General features: G+C 59.2%; 1 protein-coding gene across 1 annotated transcript in view; it reads left to right on the forward strand.

Moving 5' to 3' along the window:
- LOC140429044 (excitatory amino acid transporter 1-like) overlaps positions 1-18,858 on the forward strand; it is a 379,543-nt gene that overhangs the window by 24,289 nt on the left and 336,396 nt on the right. The window contains exons 2-3 of the mRNA XM_072515573.1: positions 10,137-10,354; positions 11,264-11,401. Coding sequence (XP_072371674.1) covers positions 10,228-10,354; positions 11,264-11,401 — 265 coding nt within the window. The 5' untranslated portion in view covers positions 10,137-10,227. The remainder of the gene's footprint in view (positions 1-10,136; positions 10,355-11,263; positions 11,402-18,858) is intronic.

An 18,858-nucleotide genomic window follows, 5' to 3' on the forward strand; every position in this document is an offset into this window, starting at 1 on the left:
GTGGGAACTGGAGCGGGGTCTCGGAGTGGGAATGGGGGCTCGGGGTGGGAACGGGGACTCGGAGTGGGAACGGGGACTGGGAACGGGAGCGGAGACTGGGAACAGGAGCGGAGCATGGGAACGGGAGCGGAGACTGGGAACGTGAGTGGAGACTGGGAATGGGAGCGCAGACTGGGAACGGGAACGGGAGCGGGGACTGGGAAGGGGAACGGGAGCGGGGACTGGGAACAGGAGCGGGGACTGGGAACGGGAGCGGAGACTGGGAGCGGGGACTGGGAACGGGAGCAGAGACTGAGAACGGGAGCGGAGACTGGGAACGGGAGCAGGGACTGGGAACGGGAGCGGGGACTGGGAACGGGAGTCGAGACTGGGAATGGGAGCGGAGACTGGGAACGGAAACTGAGACGCGGAACGGGAGCGGAGACTGGGAACGGGAGTGAAGACTGGGAATGGGAGCGAGGACTGGGAACGGGAGCGGGGACTGGGAACGGGAGCAGGGACTGGGAATGGGAGCGGGAACTAGGAACGGGAGCGGAGACTGGGAAAGGAAACTGAGTCTGGGAACGGGAGCGTGGACTGGGAACGGGAGTGGAGACTGGGAACGGGAGCGGGGACTGGGAATGGGAGCGGGGACTGGGAACGGGAGTGGGGACTGGGAACGGGAGCGGGGAGTGGGAATGGGGGTGGGGACTGGGAACGGGAGTGGATACTGGGAACGGGAGCGGGGACTGGGAACGGGAGTGGGGACTGGAAACGGGAGCGGGGACTGGGAACGCGAGTCGAGACTGGGAATGGGAGCGGAGACTGGGAACGGAAACTGAGACGGGGAACGGTGGCGGAGACTGGGAACGGGAGCAGAGACTGGGAACGTGAGCGGGGACTGGGAATGGGAGCGTAGACTGGGAACGGGAGTGGAGACTGGGAACGGGAGCGGAGACTGGAAACAGGAGCGGGGACTGGGAACGGGAGCAGGGACTGGCAATGGGAGCGGGTACTAGGAACGGGAGCGGAGACTGGGAACGGGAGCAGGGACTGGGAATGGGAACGGGGACTGGGAACGGGAGCGGAGTCTGTGAACGGTAGCGGAGACTGGGAACGGGAGCGGGGAGTGAGAACGGGAGTGGGAACGGGAGTGGGGACTGGGAACGGGAGCAGAGAATGAGATCGGAAGCGGAGATTGGGAACGGGCGTGCAGACTGGGAGCGGGGACTGTGAATGTGAGCGGAGACTGGGAACGGGAGCGGAGACCTGGAACGGGAGCGGGGACTGGGAACGGGAGCAGAGACTGGGAACGGGAGCGGGGACTGGGAACGGGAGCGGAGACTGGGAACGGGAGCGGGGACTGGGAACGGGAGCAGAGACTGGGAACGTGAGCGGGGACTGGGAACGGGAGCGGTGACTGGGAACGGGAGCGGAGACTAGGAACTGGAGCGGGGAGTGGGAACGGGAGTGGGGTCTGGGAACGGGAGCGGAGACTGGGAATGGGAGCGGAGACTGGGAATGCGAGCGGGGACTGGTAACGGGAGCGGAGACTGGGAACGGGAGCGGGGGCTCGGAGTGGGAACGGGGACTCGGTTTGGGAACGAGGATACGGAGTGGGAACTGGAGCGGGGTCTCGGAGTGGGAATGGGGGCTCGGGGTGAGAACTGGGACTCGGAGTGGGAACGGGGACTCGGAACGGGAGCGGAGACTGGGAACGGGAGCGGAGACTGGGAACAGGAGCGGAGCATGGGAACGGGAGCGGAGACTGGGAACGTGAGTGGAGACTGGGAACGGGAGCGGAGACTGGGAACGGGAACGGGAGCGGGGACTGGGAAGGGGAACGGGAGCGGGGACTGGGAACAGGAGCGGGGACTGGGAACGGGAGCGGAGACTGGGAGCGGGGACTGGGAACGGGAGCGGAGACTGGGAACGGGAGCAGGGACTGGGAATGGGAGCGGAGACTGGGAACGGGAGCGGGGACTGGGAACGGGGACTGGGAACGGGAGTCGAGACTGGGAATGGGAGCGGAGACTGGGAACGGAAACTGAGACGCGGAACGGGAGCGGAGACTGGGAACGGGAGTGAAGACTGGGAATGGGAGCGAGGACTGGGAACGGGAGCGGGGACTGGGAACGGGAGCAGGGACTGGGAATGGGAGCGGGAACTAGGAACGGGAGCGGAGACTGGGAAAGGAAACTGAGTCTGGGAACGGGAGCGTGGACTGGGAACGGGAGTGGAGACTGGGAATGGGAGCGGGGACTGGGAACGGGAGTGGGGACTGGAAACGGGAGCGGGGCCTGGGAACGCGAGTCGAGACTGGGAATGGGAGCGGAGACTGGGAACGGAAACTGAGACGGGGAACGGTGGCGGATAATGGGAACAGGAGCGGAGACTGGGAACGGGAGCGGGGAGTGGGAATGGGGGTGGGGACTGGGAACGGGAGTGGAGACTGGGAACGGGAGCGGGGACTGGGAACGGGAGTGGGGACTGGAAATGGGAACGGGGACTGGGAACGGGAGCGGAGTCTGTGAACGGTAGCGGAGACTGGGAACGGGAGCGGGGAGTGAGAACGGGAGTGGGAACGGGAGGGGGGACTGGGAACGGGAGCAGAGACTGGGATCGGAAGCGGAGACTGGGAACGGTCGTGCAGACTGGGAGCGGGGACTGTGAATGTGAGCGGAGACTGGGAACGGGAGCGGAGACCTGGAACGGGAGCGGGGACTGGGAACGGGAGCAGAGACTGGGAACGGGAGCGGGGACTGGGAACGGGAGCGGAGACTGGGAACGGGAGCGGGGACTGGGAACGGGAGCAGAGACTGGGAACGTGAGCGGGGACTGGGAACGGGAGCGGTGACTGGGAACGGGAGCGGAGACTAGGAACTGGAGCGGGGAGTGGGAACGGGAGTGGGGTCTGGGAAAGGGAGCGGAGACTGGGAATGGGAGCGGAGACTGGGAATGCGAGCGGGGACTGGTAACGGGAGCGGAGACTGGGAACGGGAGCGGGGGCTCGGAGTGGGAACGGGGACTCGGTTTGGGAACGAGGATTCGGAGTGGGAACTGGAGCGGGGTCTCGGAGTGGGAATGGGGGCTCGGGGTGGGAACGGGGACTCGGAGTGGGAACGGGGACTGGGAACGGGAGCGGAGACTGGGAACGGGAGCGGAGACTGGGAACAGGAGCGGAGCATGGGAACGGGAGCGGAGACTGGGAACGTGAGCGGAGACTGGGAACGGGAGCGGAGACTAGGAACGGGAACGGGAGCGGGGACTGGGAAGGGGAACGGGAGCGGGGACTGGGAACAGGAGCGGGGACTGGGAACGGGAGCGGAGACTGGGAGCTGGGACTGGGAACGGGAGCAGAGACTGGGAACGGGAGCGGAGACTGGGAACGGGAGCAGGGACTGGGAACGGGAGCAGGGACTGGGAATGGGAGCGGAGACTGGGAACGGGAGCAGGGACTGGGAACGGGAGTCGAGACTGGGAATGGGAGCGTAGACTGGGAACGGAAACTGAGACGCGGAACGGGAGCGGAGACTGAGAACGGGAGTGGAGACTGGGAACGGGAGCGAGGACTGGGAACGGGAGCGGGGACTGGGAACGGGAGCAGGGACTGGGAATGGGAGCGGGAACTAGGAACGGGAGCGGAGACTGGGAAAGGAAACTGAGACTGGGAACGGGAGCGTGGACTGGGAACGGGAGTGGAGACTGGGAACGGGAGCGGGGACTGGGAATGGGAGCGGGGACTGGGAACGGGAGTGGGGACTGGAAACGGGAGCGGGGACTGGGAACGCGAGTCGAGACTGGGAATGGGAGCGGAGACTGGGAACGGAAATGAGACGGGGAACGGTGGCGGAGACTGGGAACAGGAGCGGAGACTGGGAATGGGAGCGGAGACTGGGAACGGGAGCGGGGAGTGGGAATGGGGGTGGGGACTGGGAACGGGAGTGGAGACTGGGAACGGGAGCGGGGACTGGGAACGGGAGTGGGGACTGGAAACGGGAGCGGGGACTGGGAACGCGAGTCGAGACTGGGAACGGGAGCGGAGACTGGGAACGGGAGCAGGGACTGGGAATGGGAGCGGGTACTAGGAACGGGAGCGGAGACTGGGAACGGGAGCAGGGACTGGGAATGGGAGCGGGGAATGGGAACGGGAGCGGAGTCTGGGAACGGTAGCGGAGACTGGGAACGGGAGCGGGGAGTGAGAACGGGAGTGGGAACGGGAGTGGGGACTGGGAACGGGAGCAGAGACTGGGAAAGGGAGCGGAGTCTGGGAACGGGAGTGGAGACTGGGAATGGGAGCGAGGACTGGGAACGGGAACGGAGACTGGGAACGGGAGCGGGGACTGGGAACGGGAGCAGGGACTGGGAATGGGAGCGGGTACTAGGAACGGGAGCGGAGACTGGGAATGGGAGCAAGGACTGGGAATGGGAGCGGGGACTGGGAACGGGAGCGGAGTCTGTGAACGGTAGCGGAGACTGGGAACGGGAGCGGGGAGTGAGAACGGGAGTGGGAACGGGAGTGGGGACTGGGAACGGGAGCAGAGACTGGGAACGGAAGCGGAGACTGGGAACGGGCGTGCAGACTGGGAGCGGGGACTGGGAATGGGAGCGGAGATTGGGAACGGGAGCAGAGACTGGGAACGGGAGCGGAGACCTGGAACGGGAGCGGGGACTGGGACCGGAGCGGGGACTGGGAACGGAAGCGGAAACTGGGAACGGGAGCGGGGACTGGGAACGGGAGCAGAGACTGGGAACGTGAGCGGGGACTGGGAACGGGAGCGGTGACTGGGAACGGGAGCGGAGACTGGGAACGGGAGCGGGGACTGGGAACGGGAGCGGTGAGTGAGAACGGGAGTGGGGTCTGGGAACGGGAGCGGAGACTGGGAATGGGAGTGGAGACTGGGAATGCGAGCGGGGACTGGTAACGGGAGCGGAGACTGGGAACGGGAGCGGGGGCTCGGAGTGGAAACCGGGACTCGGTTTGGGAACGAGGATTCGGAGTGGGAACTGGAGCGGGGACTCGGAGTGGGAATGGGGGCTCGGGGTGGGAACGGGAACTCGGAGTGGGAACGGGGACTGGGAACGGGAGCGGAGACTGGGAACGTGAGTGGAGACTGGGAACGGGAGCGGAGACTGGGAACGGGAACGGGAGCGGGGACTGGGAAGGGGAACGGGAGCGGGGACTGGGAACAGGAGCGGGGACTGGGAACGGGAGCGGAGACTGGGAGCGGGGACTGGGAACGGGAGCAGAGACTGGGAACGGGAGCGGAGACTGGGAACGGGAGCAGGGACTGGGAACGGGAGCAGGGACTGGGAATGGGAGCGGAGACTGGGAGCGGGGACTGGGAACGGGAGCAGAGACTGGGAACGGGAGCGGGGACTGGGAACGGGAGTCGAGTCTGGGAATGGGAGCGGAGACTGGGAACGGAAACTGAGACGCGGAACGGGAGCGGAGACTGGGAACGGGAGTGGAGACTGGGAATGGCAGCGAGGACTGGGAACGGGAGCGGGGACTGGGAACGGGAGTGGAGACTGGGAACGGGAGCGGAGACTGGGAACGGGAGCGGGGACTGGGAACGGGAGTGGAGACTGGGAATGGGAGCGAGGACTGGGAACGGGAACGGAGACTGGGAATGGGAGCGGGGACTGGGAACGGGAGCAGGGACTGGGAATGGGAGCGGGTACTAGGAACGGGAGCGGAGACTGCGAATGGGAGCAGGGACTGGGAATGGGAGCGGGGACTGGGAACGGGAGCGGAGTCTGTGAACGGTAGCGGAGACTGGGAACGGGAGCGGGGAGTGAGAACGGGAGTGAGAACGGGAGTGGGGACTGGGAACGGGAGCAGAGACTGGGAACGGAAGCGGAGACTGGGAACGGGCGTGCAGACTGGGAGCGGGGACTGGGAATGGGAGCGGAGACTGGGAATGGGAGCAGAGACTGGGAACGGGAGCGGAGACCTGGAACGGGAGCGGGGACTAGGAACGGGAGCGGGGACTGGGAACGGGAGCGGAGTATTTGAACGGGAGCGGGGACTGGGAACGGGAGCAGAGACTGGGAACGTGAGCGGGGACTGGGAACGGGAGCGGTGACTGGGAACGGGAGCGGGGACTGGGAACGGGAGCGGGGAGTGAGAACGGGAGTGGGGTCTGGGAACGGGAGCGGAGACTGGGAATGGGAGCGGAGACTGGGAATGCGAGCGGGGACTGGTAACGGGAGCGGAGACTGGGAACGGGAGCGGGGGCTCGGAGTGGGAACGGGGACTCGGTTTGGGAACGAGGATTCGGAGTGGGAACTGGAGCGGGGACTCGGAGTGGGAATGGGGGCTCGGAGTAGGAACGGGGACTCGGAGTGGGAACGGGGACTGGGAACGGGAGCGGAGACTGGGAACAGGAGCGGAGCATGGGAACGGGAGCGGAGACTGGGAACGTGAGTGGAGACTGGGAACGGGAGCGGAGACTGGGAACGGGAGCGGGGGCTGGGAGTGGGAACGGGGGCTCGGTTTAGGAACGGGGATTCGGAGTGGGAACTGGAGCGGGGACTCGGAGTGGGAACGGGGACTGGGAACGGGAGTGGTGACTGGGAACGGGAGCGGAGACTGGGAACGGGAGCGGAGCATGGGAACGGGAGCGGAGACTGGGAACGGGAGTGGAGACTGGGAACGGGAGCGGGGGCTCGGAGTGGGAACGGGGGCTTGGTTTAGGAAAGAGGATTCGGAGCGGGAACGGGAGCGGGGACTCGGAGTGGGAATGGGAGCGGGGACTCGGAGCGGGTGCAGAGTCTGGGAACGGTAGCGGAGACTGGGAACGGGAGCGGGGAGTGAGAACGGGAGTGGGAACGGGAGTGGGGACTGGGAACGGGAGCAGAGAATGAGATCGGAAGCGGAGACTGGGAACGGGCGTGCAGACTGGGAGCGGGGACTGGGAATGGGAGCGGAGACTGGGAACGGGAGTGGGGACTGGGAACGGGAGCAGAGACTGGGAACGGAAGCGGAGACTGGGAACGGGCGTGCAGACTGGGAGCGGGGACTGGGAATGGGAGCGGAGACTGGGAGCGGGAGCAGAGACTGGGAACGGGAGCGGAGACCTGGAACGGGAGCGGGGACTGGGTACGGGAGCAGAGACTGGGAACGGGAGCGGGGACTGGGAACGGGAGCGGAGACTGGGAACGGGAGCGGAGACTGGGAACGGGAACGGGAGCGGAGACTGGGAACGGGAGCGGGGACTGGGAACGGGAGCAGAGACTGGGAACGGGAGTGGTGACTGGGAACGGGAGCGGAGACTGGGAACGGGAGCGGGGACTGGGAACGGGAGCGGGGACTGGGAATGGGAGTGGGGTCTGGGAACGGGAGCGGAGACTGGGAATGGGAGCGGAGACTGGGAATGCGAGCGGGGACTGGTAACGGGAGCGGAGACTGGGAACGGGAGCGGAGACTGGGAACGGGAGCGGAGCATGGGAACGGGAGTGGAGACTGGGAACGGGAGCGGAGACTGGGAACGGGAGCGGGGGCAGGGAGTGGGAACGGGGGCTCGGTTTAGGAACGAGGATTCGGAGCGGGAACTGGAGCGGGGACTCGGAGTGGGAATGGGAGCGGGGACTCGCAGCGGGATCAGGACCGGGGACTCGGAGTGGGAATGGGAGCGGGGACTCGGAGCGGGAACAGGACCGGGGACTTGGAGTGGGAACGGGAGCGGAGACTCGGAGTGGGAATGGGAACGGTGTCTCGGAGTGGGAACGGGGACTCGGTTTGGGAACGAGGATTCGGAGTGGGAACTGGAGTGGGGACTCGGAGTGGGAATGGGGGCTCGGAGTGGGAACGGGGACTGGGAACGGGAGTGATGACTGGGAACGGGAGCGGAGACTGGGAACGGGAGTGGAGACTGGGAACGGGAGCGGGGGCTCGGAGTGGGAACGGGGGCTCGGTTTAGGAATGAGGATTCGGAGTGGGAACTGGAGCGGGGGATCGGAGTGGGAACGGGGGCCCGGAGTGGGAACGTGGACTCGGAGCGGGAACGGGAGCGGGGACTCGGAGCGAGAACAGGACCGGGGACTCAGAGTGGGAATGGGAGCGGAACAGGACCGGGGAATCGGAGTGGGAACGAGAGCGGGGACTCGGAGTGGGAATGGGAGAGGGGACTTGGAATGGGAACGGGAGCGGGGACTCGGAGTGGGAACGGGGACTCGGAGTGGGATCGGGTGTGGGAAATCGGAGTGGGATCGGGAGCGGGGACTCTGAGTGGGAACGGGAGCGGGAACGGGGACTTAGAGTAGGAATGTGAAGGGGGACGGGAGCTGAGGGGCCCTGTGGGCAGTGGGTCTCGGAGTGGGAACGGGAGTGGGAACGGGGACTCAGAGTAGGAATGGGAAGGGGAACGGGAGCTGAGGGACCCTCTGGGCAGCGGGAGCGGGAGTGGGAGTGGGAATGGGAGTGGGAGCGGGGACTCGGAGTGGGAACGGGAGTGGGGACGGGAGCGGGGAGTGGGGACTCGGAGTGGGAGTGGGGATGGGAGCGGGGAGTGGGGACTCGGAGTAGGAATGGGAGTGGGAACGGGAATGTGAACGGGAGCGGGAGCGGGGTCTTGGAGTGGGAATGGGCGTGGGATGGGAGTTTAACGGGAATGGGAACGGGAACGGGAGCGGGGTCTCGGAGTGGGAATGGGCGTGGGAATTGGAGTGGGAATGGGAATGGGAACGGGAGTGGGAACGGGAATGGGAGCGGGAGCTGAGGGACCCTCTGGGCAGCGGACTAAGTTTGAAAACCAATCCAGGAGTGATGTCATAGGAAACCGGTCAGTTCGTTGGCTGGTAAGTAACTGCTAATTTGCAAATATTTTACAGATTAGAAAGACTAAAAACCAGCTGCAAATTAAAAAAAATCTAACTAAATAAAATGAGTTGCAGGGCCAGGCGACGTGTTGTTCCTGCGTTATGTGGGAGCTGCTGGATCCCATTGTGGTTCCCAGTGAGCACGGCTGTAGTAAGTGTTGGTGTCTCGAGGAACTCCGCAGAGCTCAGAGTTGATGAGCTGGATTCTGAGCTTCGGACACTGCGACACAACCGGGAGGGGGAGAGGTACCTGGACACTGTGTTCCAGGAGGCAGTCACACCCTTAGATTAAATACCTCGAATTGGGATAGTACCAAGATGGCGCCAGAGCGAGGCGACTCCCTGTGAGCTCTCCCCAACAGATCCACTTTTTACTTAACTTATGCTCGTTCTAACCTTTTAAAATGTTATTCTAAGACTAACATTATTACTAACCTCTCTCTTTTATACCTTGTGTTGCCCTATTATGTATTTTCTTTTCTTCCCATGTACTTAATGATCTGTTGAGTGTCTCACAGAAAAATACTTTTCACTGTCCCTCGGTACACGTGACAATAAACAAATCCAATCCAGTTGTGAGGGACAGGAGGGTGTGACTATGAGTGAGGCAAAGGAAATCTGCCGTCCTTACCCGGTCTGGCCGACATGTGACTCCAGACCCACAGCAATCTGGTTGACTCTTAACTGCCCTCAAGGATGGGCAAGAAGGCTGGTTGAAGGCTGGTTTAGCACAGTGGGCTAAATAGCTGGCTTGGAAAGCAGACCAAGGCAGGCCAGCAGCACGGTTCAATTCCCGTACCAGCCTCCCCGAACAGGCGCCGGAATGTGGCGACTAGGGGCTTTTCACAGTCACTTCATTTGAAGCCTACTTGTGACAATAAGCGATTTTCATTTTTGTTTTCATAAATGCTGACCCAGCCAGCAACGCCCACATCCCATGAACGAATAATAAAAAATAAAATTGCCCACCACTGGCGTAAGACTAATTGATGAAGACTGATGGTGGTGATGAAGGAGACATCAGCTCTTCTTATCTCTGCGAGGATGTGGAGATGCCGGCGTTGGACTGGGGTGAGCACAGTGAGAAGTCTTACACCAGGTTAAAGCCCAACTGTTTGTTTCAAACACTAGATGCAAACCTCTTCATTCACCTGAGGAAGGAGCAGCGCTCCGAAAGCCAGTGTTTGAAACAAACCTGTTGGACTTTAACCTGGTGTAAGACTTCTTCCTATCTCTGCGAGGACTGTGGTATTTTTCCATTGACTCTCTTGATTGATGTTTTCCAACATCCTCTCTGTTTAATGTATTTTGTGGTCTCTGCTTTGTATTTACAGCTGGTTGTCTGCAGGGATTTGCATTTCAGATTGCACATCTGGATAAGTGTGAATAACTCAGTGAGCAGTCAGGTCTCTTGCTGCAATAAGAATGAAACGATTTCACAAACGCCCAACATTAGCCAAGAAACGAGTTCCGAGGATATCCCCCAAGGATGTGGTGAAATTCATGAAAAACAATGGCTTTGTGTTATTCACGGTGTTCGCTGTGATCGTTGGTTAGTACAGTCAGACACTTAGCCCCAAATCAATTTGATGTTCAACATATCAGGACACAGCCACTTTCCCCAAGATTCCCAGAACCACCTTCCAAAGATCCTCAACATTTATATCGGAGAGGCTGGTGACCTGTGACCCAATGTGCCGTCACCCCAGTCTCTCAAACTCCGCGGGGGGATTCTCCGTTCCTCAGGCGAAGCGCTGACACCAGCGTAGATTGTGTCGACTTTCACGACAGGAAATTCGGTGCCGGCCCCTCGGCGATTCTGGCCCTGGAGAGGACTTACCACTCGCGATGCCCGTCGGAAAATGGCCGGAGAATGACCCGGGCCTGCGCACGGCTGACAACCTGAACCGTTCGCGCCGTACAACACGGCGCCGGCCATGCGCATAACCTAACCGCAACCCCCGACCCCACAGCCCACCCCCGGGCCACCCCCACCCCCCACCAATCCCCCCAGATGCCCCCCCGGCCAGCGGCACAGATCCCAGCCGAGTGTGGCCGCGCTGGGCGCAGTCAGCAGCCGGTACGCCAGCTTAGACCACAAGTGCCGTTGGGAACTGGGCCCATCGGGATCGGAGCATCGTGGGTGGGCCAGCCGATGACACGCCGACGGGGCTGGAACGGGGCGCACCACAATGGCGCCATTTTGGAGGGGTCGGAGCATGTGGACCAGCGCCGGCCCCCATTCAGGCCTCGGAATCCATTCTCCGTCCAATCGCAGAACACGATTTCGGCATCAGGCTACGGAAAATCCCGCCCATATATCCCACAGACCGGTATTCCCACTCCCTCGTCCTGTAACCAAAATTCTCTCAAATCGAAGCTAATCCCACTGTTCCCAAACCCCCGGGTTTCTCAGAGCTCAGTACTTTCTCCTGGTTTAATTCCCATTCTTCGTCCCCAGGCATCATACTCGGCTTCTGTCTCCGGGATTATCAGATGAATTTCCGGCAGATTAAATACTTCTCCTTCCCGGGAGAGTTACTGATGCGGATGTTACAGATGTTGGTGATGCCCCTCATCATTTCCAGTCTGGTCACTGGTAAGATCCTGATACCAACTCAAATTCTTTTTAATTAGACTTTCATGTCAGTGTAACCGTGTCAGTGTCACCGTGTCAGTGTAACCGTGTCAGTGTCACCGTGTCAGTGTCACCCTGTCAGTGTCACCGTGTCAGTGTCACCCTGTCAGTGTAACCGTGTCAGTGTCACCGTGTCAGTGTCACCCTGTCAGTGTCACCGTGTCAGTGTCACCGTGTCAGTGTCACCCTGTCAGTGTAACCGTGTCAGTGTCACCGTGTCAGTGTCACCCTGTCAGTGTCACCGTGTCAGTGTCAGTGTCACCCTGTCAGTGTCACCCTGTCAGTGTCACCCTGTCAGTGTCACCGTGTCAGTGTAACTGTGTCAGTGTCACCGTGTCAGTGTAACCGTGTCAGTGTCACCGTGTCAGTGTCACTGTGTCAGTGTTACCCTGTCAGTGTCACCATGTCAGTGTCACCCTGTCAGTGTCACCCTGTCAGTGTCACCCTGTCAGTGCAACCGTGTCAGTGTCACCGTGTCAGTGTCACTGTGTCAGTGTTACCCTGTCAGTGTCACCATGTCAGTGTCACCGTGTCAGTGTCACCGTGTCAGTGTAACCGTGTCAGTGTAACCGTGTCAGTGTCACCCTGTCAGTGTCACCCTGTCAGTGTAACCGTGTCAGTGTCACCGTGTCAGTGTCACCGTGTCAGTGTCACCATGTCAGTGTCACCCTGTCAGTGTCACCGTGTCAGTGTCACCATGTCAGTGTCACCGTGTCAGTGTCACCGTGTGAGTGTCACCGTGTCAGTGTCACCATGTCAGTGTCACCGTGTCAGTGTAACCGTGTCAGTGTCACCATGTCAGTGTCAACGTGTCAGTGTCACCGTGTCAGTGTCACCGTGTCAGTGTAACTGTGTCAGTGTCACCGTGTCAGTGTCACCCTGTCAGTGTCACCGTGTCTGTGTAACCGTGTCAGTGTCACCCTGTCAGTGTCACCGTGTCAGTGTAACCGTGTCAGTGTCACCATGTCAGTGTCACCGTGTCAGTGTAACCGTGTCAGTGTCACCGTGTCAGTGTCACCGTGTCAGTGTCACCATGTCAGTGTCACCTTGTCAGTGTCACCGTGTCAGTGTCACCGAGTCAGTGTCACCCTGTCAGTGTCACCGTGTCAGTGTAACCGTGTCAGTGTAACCGTGTCAGTGTCACCCTGTCAGTGTCACCGTGTCAGTGTCACCGTGTCAGTGTCACCGTGTCAGTGTCACCGTGTCAGTGTCACCGTGTCAGTGTCACCGTGTCAGTGTCACCGTGTCAGTGTCACCATGTCAGTGTCACCGTGTCAGTGTCACCATGTCAGTGTAACCGTGTCAGTGTCACCCTGTCAGTGTCACCCTGTCAGTGTCACCGTGTCAGTGTCACCATGTCAGTGTAACCGTGTCAGTGTCACCGTGTCAGTGTCACCATGTCAGTGTCACCATGTCAGTGTCACCGTGTCAGTGTCACCCTGTCAGTGTCACCGTGTCAGTGTCACCCTGTCAGTGTCACCGTGTCAGTGTCACCGTGTCAGTGTCACCCTGTCAGTGACACCGTGTCAGTGTCACCATGTCAGTATCACCGTGTCAGTGTCACCCTGTCAGTGTCACCGTGTCAGTGTCACCATGTCAGTGTCACCCTGTCAGTGTCACCGTGTCAGTGTCACCATGTCAGTGTCACCGTGTCAGTGTAACCGTGTCAGTGTCACCATGTCAGTGTCACCGTGTCAGTGTCACCGTGTCAGTGTCACCGTGTCAGTGTCATTGTCACCGTGTCAGTGTAACCGTGTCAGTGTCACCGTGTCAGTGTCACCATGTCAGTGTCACCCTGTCAGTGTCACCCTGTCAGTGTAACCGTGTCAGTGTCACCGTGTCAGTGTAACCGTGTCAGTGTCACCATGTCAGTGTAACCGTGTCATTGTCACCGTGTCAGTGTAACCGTGTCAGTGTCACCATGTCAGTGTCACCATGTCAGTGTCACCGTGTCAGTGTCACCGTGTCATTGTCACCGTGTCAGTGTAACCGTGTCAGTGTCACCATGTCAGTGTCACCATGTCAGTGTAACCGTGTCAGTGTCACCGTGTCAGTGTAACCGTGTCAGTGTCACCATGTCAGTGTCACCGTGTCAGTGTCACCGTGTCAGTGTCACCGTGTCAGTGTCACCCTGTCAGTGTCACCGTGTCAGTGTCACCGTGTCAGTGTCACCGTGTCAGTGTCACCGTGTCAGTGTCACCATTTCAGTGTCACCGTGTCAGTGTCACCATGTCAGTGTCACCGTGTCATTGTCACCCTGTCAGTGTCACCGTGTCAGTGTAACCGTGTCAGTGTCACCGTGTCAGTGTAACCGTGTCAGTGTCACCATGTCAGTGTCACCGTGTCAGTGTCACCCTGTCAGTGTAACCGTGTCAGTGTCACCGTGTCAGTGTCACCGTGTCAGTGTCACCGTGTCAGTGTCACCGTGTCAGTGTCACCGTGTCAGTGTCACCCTGTCATTGTCACCGTGTCAGTGTCACCGCGTCAGTGTCACCGTGTCAGTGTCACCATGTCAGTGTCACCCTGTCAATGTCACCGTGTCAGTGTCACCGTGTCAGTGTCACCGTGTCAGTGTCACCCTGTCAGTGTCACCCTGTCAGTGTAACCGTGTCAATGTCACCGTGTCAGTGGAACCGTGTCAGTGTCACCGTGTCAGTGTCACCCTGTCAGTGTCACCGTGTCAGTGTCACCGTGTCACTGTAACCCTGTCAGTGTCACCGTGTCAGTGTCACCATGTCAGTGTCACCGTGTCAGTGTAACCGTGTCAGTGTCACTGTGTCAGTGTAACCGTGTCACTGTCACCGTGTCAGTGTCACCGTGTCATTGTCACCGTGTCAGTGTAACCGTGTCAGTGTCACCCTGTCAGTGTCACCGTGTCAATGTCACCATGTCAGTGTAACCGTGTCTGTGTCACCGTGTCAGTGTCACCATGTCAGTGTCACCGTGTCAGTGTCACCCTCAAAGTGTCACCCTGTCAGTGTAACCGTGTCAATATCACCATGTCAGTGTAACCGTGTCTGTGTCACCGTGTCAGTGTCACCCTGTCAGTGTCACCGTGTCAGTGTCACCGTGTCAGTGTCACCGTGTCAGTGTCACCCTGTCAGTGTCACCGTGTCAGTGTCACCCTGTCAGTGTCACCGTGTCAGTGTAATCGTGTCAGTGTCACCATGTCAGTGTAACCGTGTCAGTGTCACCGTGTCAGTGTCACCATGTCAGTGTCACCGTGTCAGTGTCACCATGTCAGTGTAACCGTGTCAGTGTCACCGTGTCAGTGTCACCATGTCAGTGTCACCATGTCAGTGTCACCGTGTCAGTGTCACCCTGTCAGTGTTACCGTGTCAGTGTCACCATGTCAGTGTAACCGTGTCAGTGTCACCGTGTCAGTGTCACCCTGTCAGTGTCACCGTGTCAGTGTCACCGTGTCAGTGTCACCGTGTCAGTGTCACCCTGTCAGTGTCACCGTGTCAGTGTAACCGTGTCAGTGTCACCCTGTCAGTGTAACCGTGTCAGTGTCACCGTGTCAGTGTCACCCTGTCAGTGTCACCGTGTCAGTGTCACCCTGTCAGTGTCACCGTGTCAGTGTAACCGTGTCAGTGTCACCGTGTCAGTGTCACCCTGTCAGTGTCACCGTGTCAGTGTCACCCTGTCAGTGTCACCGTGTCAGTGTCAGTGTCACCGTGTCAGTGTCACCGTGTCAGTGTCACCCTGTCAGTGTCACCCTGTCAGTGTCACCCTGTCAGTGTCACCGTGTCAGTGTAACTGTGTCAGTGTCACCGTGTCAGTGTCACCCTGTCAGTGTAACCGTGTCAGTGTCACCGTGTCAGTGTCACTGTGTCAGTGTTACCCTGTCAGTGTCACCATGTCAGTGTCACCCTGTCAGTGTCACCCTGTCAGTGTCACCCTGTCAGTGTAACCGTGTCAGTGTCACCGTGTCAGTGTCACTGTGTCAGTGTTACCCTGTCAGTGTCACCGTGTCAGTGTCACCGTGTCAGTGTAACCGTGTCAGTGTCACCGTGTCAGTGTAACCGTGTCAGTGTAACCGTGTCAGTGTCACCCTGTCAGTGTCACCCTGTCAGTGTAACCGTGTCAGTGTCACCGTGTCAGTGTCACCGTGTCAGTGTCACCATGTCAGTGTCACCCTGTCAGTGTCACCGTGTCAGTGTCACCATGTCAGTGTCACCGTGTCAGTGTCACCGTGTGAGTGTCACCGTGTCAGTGTCACCATGTCAGTGTCACCGTGTCAGTGTAACCGTGTCAGTGTCACCATGTCAGTGTCAACGTGTCAGTGTCACCGTGTCAGTGTCACCGTGTCAGTGTAACTGTGTCAGTGTCACCGTGTCAGTGTCACCCTGTCAGTGTCACCGTGTCTGTGTAACCGTGTCAGTGTCACCCTGTCAGTGTCACCGTGTCAGTGTAACCGTGTCAGTGTCACCATGTCAGTGTCACCGTGTCAGTGTAACCGTGTCAGTGTCACCGTGTCAGTGTCACCGTGTCAGTGTCACCATGTCAGTGTCACCGTGTCAGTGTCACCGAGTCAGTGTCACCCTGTCAGTGTCACCGTTTCAGTGTAACCGTGTCAGTGTAACCGTGTCAGTGTCACCCTGTCAGTGTCACCGTGTCAGTGTCACCGTGTCAGTGTCACCGTGTCAGTGTCACCGTGTCAGTGTCACCGTGTCAGTGTCACCGTGTCAGTGTCACCATGTCAGTGTCACCGTGTCAGTGTCACCATGTCAGTGTAACCGTGTCAGTGTCACCCTGTCAGTGTCACCCTGTCAGTGTCACCGTGTCAGTGTCACCATGTCAGTGTAACCGTGTCAGTGTCACCGTGTCAGTGTCACCATGTCAGTGTCACCATGTCAGTGTCACCGTGTCAGTGTCACCCTGTCAGTGTCACCGTGTCAGTGTCACCCTGTCAGTGTCACCGTGTCAGTGTCACCGTGTCAGTGTCACCCTGTCAGTGTCACCGTGTCAGTGTCACCATGTCAGTATCACCGTGTCAGTGTCACCCTGTCAGTGTCACCGTGTCAGTGTCACCATGTCAGTGTCACCCTGTCAGTGTCACCGTGTCAGTGTCACCATGTCAGTGTCACCGTGTCAGTGTAACCGTGTCAGTGTCACCATGTCAGTGTCACCGTGTCAGTGTCACCGTGTCAGTGTCACCGTGTCAGTGTCACCGTGTCATTGTCACCGTGTCAGTGTAACCGTGTCAGTGTCACCGTGTCAGTGTCACCATGTCAGTGTCACCCTGTCAGTGTCACCCTGTCAGTGTAACCGTGTCAGTGTCACCATGTCAGTGTAACCGTGTCAGTGTCACCATGTCAGTGTAACCGTGTCATTGTCACCGTGTCAGTGTAACCGTGTCAGTGTCACCATGTCAGTGTCACCATGTCAGTGTAACCGTGTCAGTGTCACCGTGTCAGTGTCACCGTGTCATTGTCACCGTGTCAGTGTAACCGTGTCAGTGTCACCATGTCAGTGTCACCATGTCAGTGTAACCGTGTCAGTGTAACCGTGTCAGTGTCACCGTGTCAGTGTAACCGTGTCAGTGTCACCGTGTCAGTGTCACCGTGTCAGTGTCACCGTGTCAGTGTCACCCTGTCAGTGTCACCGTGTCAGTGTCACCGTGTCAGTGTCACTGTGTCAGTGTCACCATGTCAGTGTCACTGTGTCAGTGTCACCATGTCAGTGTCACCGTGTCAGTGTCACCATGTCAGTGTCACCGTGTCATTGTCACCCTGTCAGTGTCACCGTGTCAGTGTAACCGTGTCAGTGTCACCGTGTCAGTGTAACCGTGTCAGTGTCACCATGTCAGTGTCACTGTGTCAGTGTCACCCTGTCAGTGTAACCGTGTCAGTGTCACCGTGTCAGTGTCACCGTGTCAGTGTAACCGTGTCAGTGTCACCGTGTCAGTGTCACCGTGTCAGTGTCACCGTGTCAGTGTCACCGTGTCAGTGTCACCCTGTCATTGTCACCGTGTCAGTGTCACCGCGTCAGTGTCACCGTGTCAGTGTCACCATGTCAGTGTCACCCTGTCAATGTCACCGTGTCAGTGTCACCGTGTCAGTGTCACCGTGTCAGTGTCACCCTGTCAGTGTCACCCTGTCAGTGTAACCGTGTCAATGTCACCGTGTCAGTGGAACCGTGTCAGTGTCACCGTGTCAGTGTCACCCTGTCAGTGTCACCGTGTCAGTGTCACCGTGTCACTGTAACCCTGTCAGTGTCACCGTGTCAGTGTCACCGTGTCAGTGTAACCGTGTCAGTGTCACTGTGTCAGTGTAACCGTGTCACTGTCACCGTGTCAGTGTCACCGTGTCATTGTCACCGTGTCAGTGTAACCGTGTCAGTGTCACCCTGTCAGTGTCACCGTGTCAATGTCACCATGTCAGTGTAACCGTGTCTGTGTCACCGTGTCAGTGTCACCATGTCAGTGTCACCGTGTCAGTGTCACCCTCAAAGTGTCACCCTGTCAGTGTAACCGTGTCAATATCACCATGTCAGTGTAACCGTGTCTGTGTCACCGTGTCAGTGTCACCCTGTCAGTGTCACCGTGTCAGTGTCACCGTGTCAGTGTCACCCTGTCAGTGTCACCCTGTCAGTGTCACCGTGTCAGTGTCACCCTGTCAGTGTCACCGTGTCAGTGTAATCGTGTCAGTGTCACCATGTCAGTGTCACCATGTCAGTGTCACCGTGTCAGTGTCACCCTGTCAGTGTCACCGTGTCAGTGTCACCCTGTCAGTGTCACCGTGTCAGTGTAATCGTGTCAGTGTCACCGTGTCAGTGTCACCATGTCAGTGTCACCGTGTCAGTGTCACCATGTCAGTGTAACCGTGTCAGTGTCACCGTGTCAGTGTCACCATGTCAGTGTCACCATGTCAGTGTCACCCTGTCAGTGTTACCGTGTCAGTGTCACCATGTCAGTGTAACCGTGTCAGTGTCACCGTGTCAGTGTCACCCTGTCAGTGTCACCGTGTCAGTGTCACCGTGTCAGTGTCACCGTGTCAGTGTCACCCTGTCAGTGTCACCGTGTCAGTGTAACCGTGTCAGTGTCACCCTGTCAGTGTAACCGTGTCAGTGTCACCGTGTCAGTGTCACCCTGTCAGTGTCACCGTGTCAGTGTCACCGTGTCAGTGTCACCCTGTCAGTGTCACCGTGTCAGTGTAACCGTGTCAGTGTCACCGTGTCAGTGTAACCGTGTCAGTGGCACCATTTCAGTGTCACCGTGTCAGTGTCACCGTGTCAGTGTCACCCTATCAGTGTAACCGTGTCAGTGTAACCGTGTCAGTGTCACCGTGTCAGTGTCACCATGTCAGTGTCACCGTGTCAGTGTCACCGTGTCAGTGTCACCGTGTCAGTGTCACTGTGTCAGTGTCACCGTGTCAGTGTCACCGTGTCAGTGTCACCGTGTCAGTGTCACCGTG

This window comes from Scyliorhinus torazame, chromosome 9 (assembly GCF_047496885.1).
Source record: "Scyliorhinus torazame isolate Kashiwa2021f chromosome 9, sScyTor2.1, whole genome shotgun sequence".
Taxonomy (NCBI): Eukaryota; Metazoa; Chordata; class Chondrichthyes; order Carcharhiniformes; family Scyliorhinidae; genus Scyliorhinus; species Scyliorhinus torazame.